The 745-nt window shown below is 33.2% G+C and overlaps 1 protein-coding gene across 1 annotated transcript in view; it reads left to right on the top strand.

The window, feature by feature from the left end:
- Window positions 1-270: 270 nt before the first annotated feature.
- Window positions 271-745, top strand: part of LOC136796454 (zinc finger X-chromosomal protein-like) — a gene marked incomplete at both ends in the record, with an annotated part of 10125 nt that continues 9650 nt past the window's right edge. Inside the window, one exon of the mRNA XM_067050237.1 lies at window positions 271-729. Within this exon, the coding sequence (XP_066906338.1) occupies window positions 271-729 (459 nt within the window). The remainder of the gene's footprint in view (window positions 730-745) is intronic.

Below are 745 nucleotides of genomic sequence, written 5' to 3'. Positions count from 1 at the left end.
ACTCAACTGTCCAAATTCTAAGTTTAACTGTATCAACATTTGATAAATTCTTTTAATATGTTAAAAAATATTATCAGTTCAAGCAAATTTTGCTTGTTAAGGAAAAAGACCTGGAAAGACGGGTAATTTCTTCAAGCTATTTTTTTTTTTACACCTTGCCCATGTAATATAGTTAATTTCATAATTTTCATAATGACTATTTGATTGATTTCTACTTAATAGCATTATTATTATTATTTATTTTTATATATGATAACTTATTGCTTATAGGTGCCAAGGATAGTTTCCATAGAGGAGAGAAGTCCCATCAATGTTCTTATTGTGATTATAAAGCTGTAACATTAGGAGCTTTGATAAAACATATAAATGCCCGACACCCAGGTGAGAAGGCCCATCAGTGTCCACATTGTGATTATAAATCAGTAACATATCGTGCAATGAAAAAACATATAATGGCCCGACACACAGGTGAAAAGTACCATCAATGTCCTCATTGTGATTATAAATCAGTGGAATCTGTAACTTTGAAAAAACATATAATGGTCCGACACACAGGTGAGAAGGCCCATCGATGTTCTTATTGTGATTATAAATCAGTAACATCTGGAGCTATGAAAAAACATATAATGGCCCGACACACAGGTGAGAAGGCCCATCAGTGTCCACATTGTGATTATAAATCAGTAACATCTGGGTATTTAAAAAAACATATAATGGCCCGACACACAGGTGAGAAAGCCCATCA

Source organism: Halyomorpha halys, unplaced genomic scaffold (assembly GCF_000696795.3).
Source record: "Halyomorpha halys isolate HHAL.00 unplaced genomic scaffold, Hhal_1.1 Scaffold2890.1, whole genome shotgun sequence".
Taxonomy (NCBI): Eukaryota; Metazoa; Arthropoda; class Insecta; order Hemiptera; family Pentatomidae; genus Halyomorpha; species Halyomorpha halys.
Note: the sequence above shows the minus strand (reverse complement) of the source record. Positions and strands in the feature narration are given on the sequence as shown.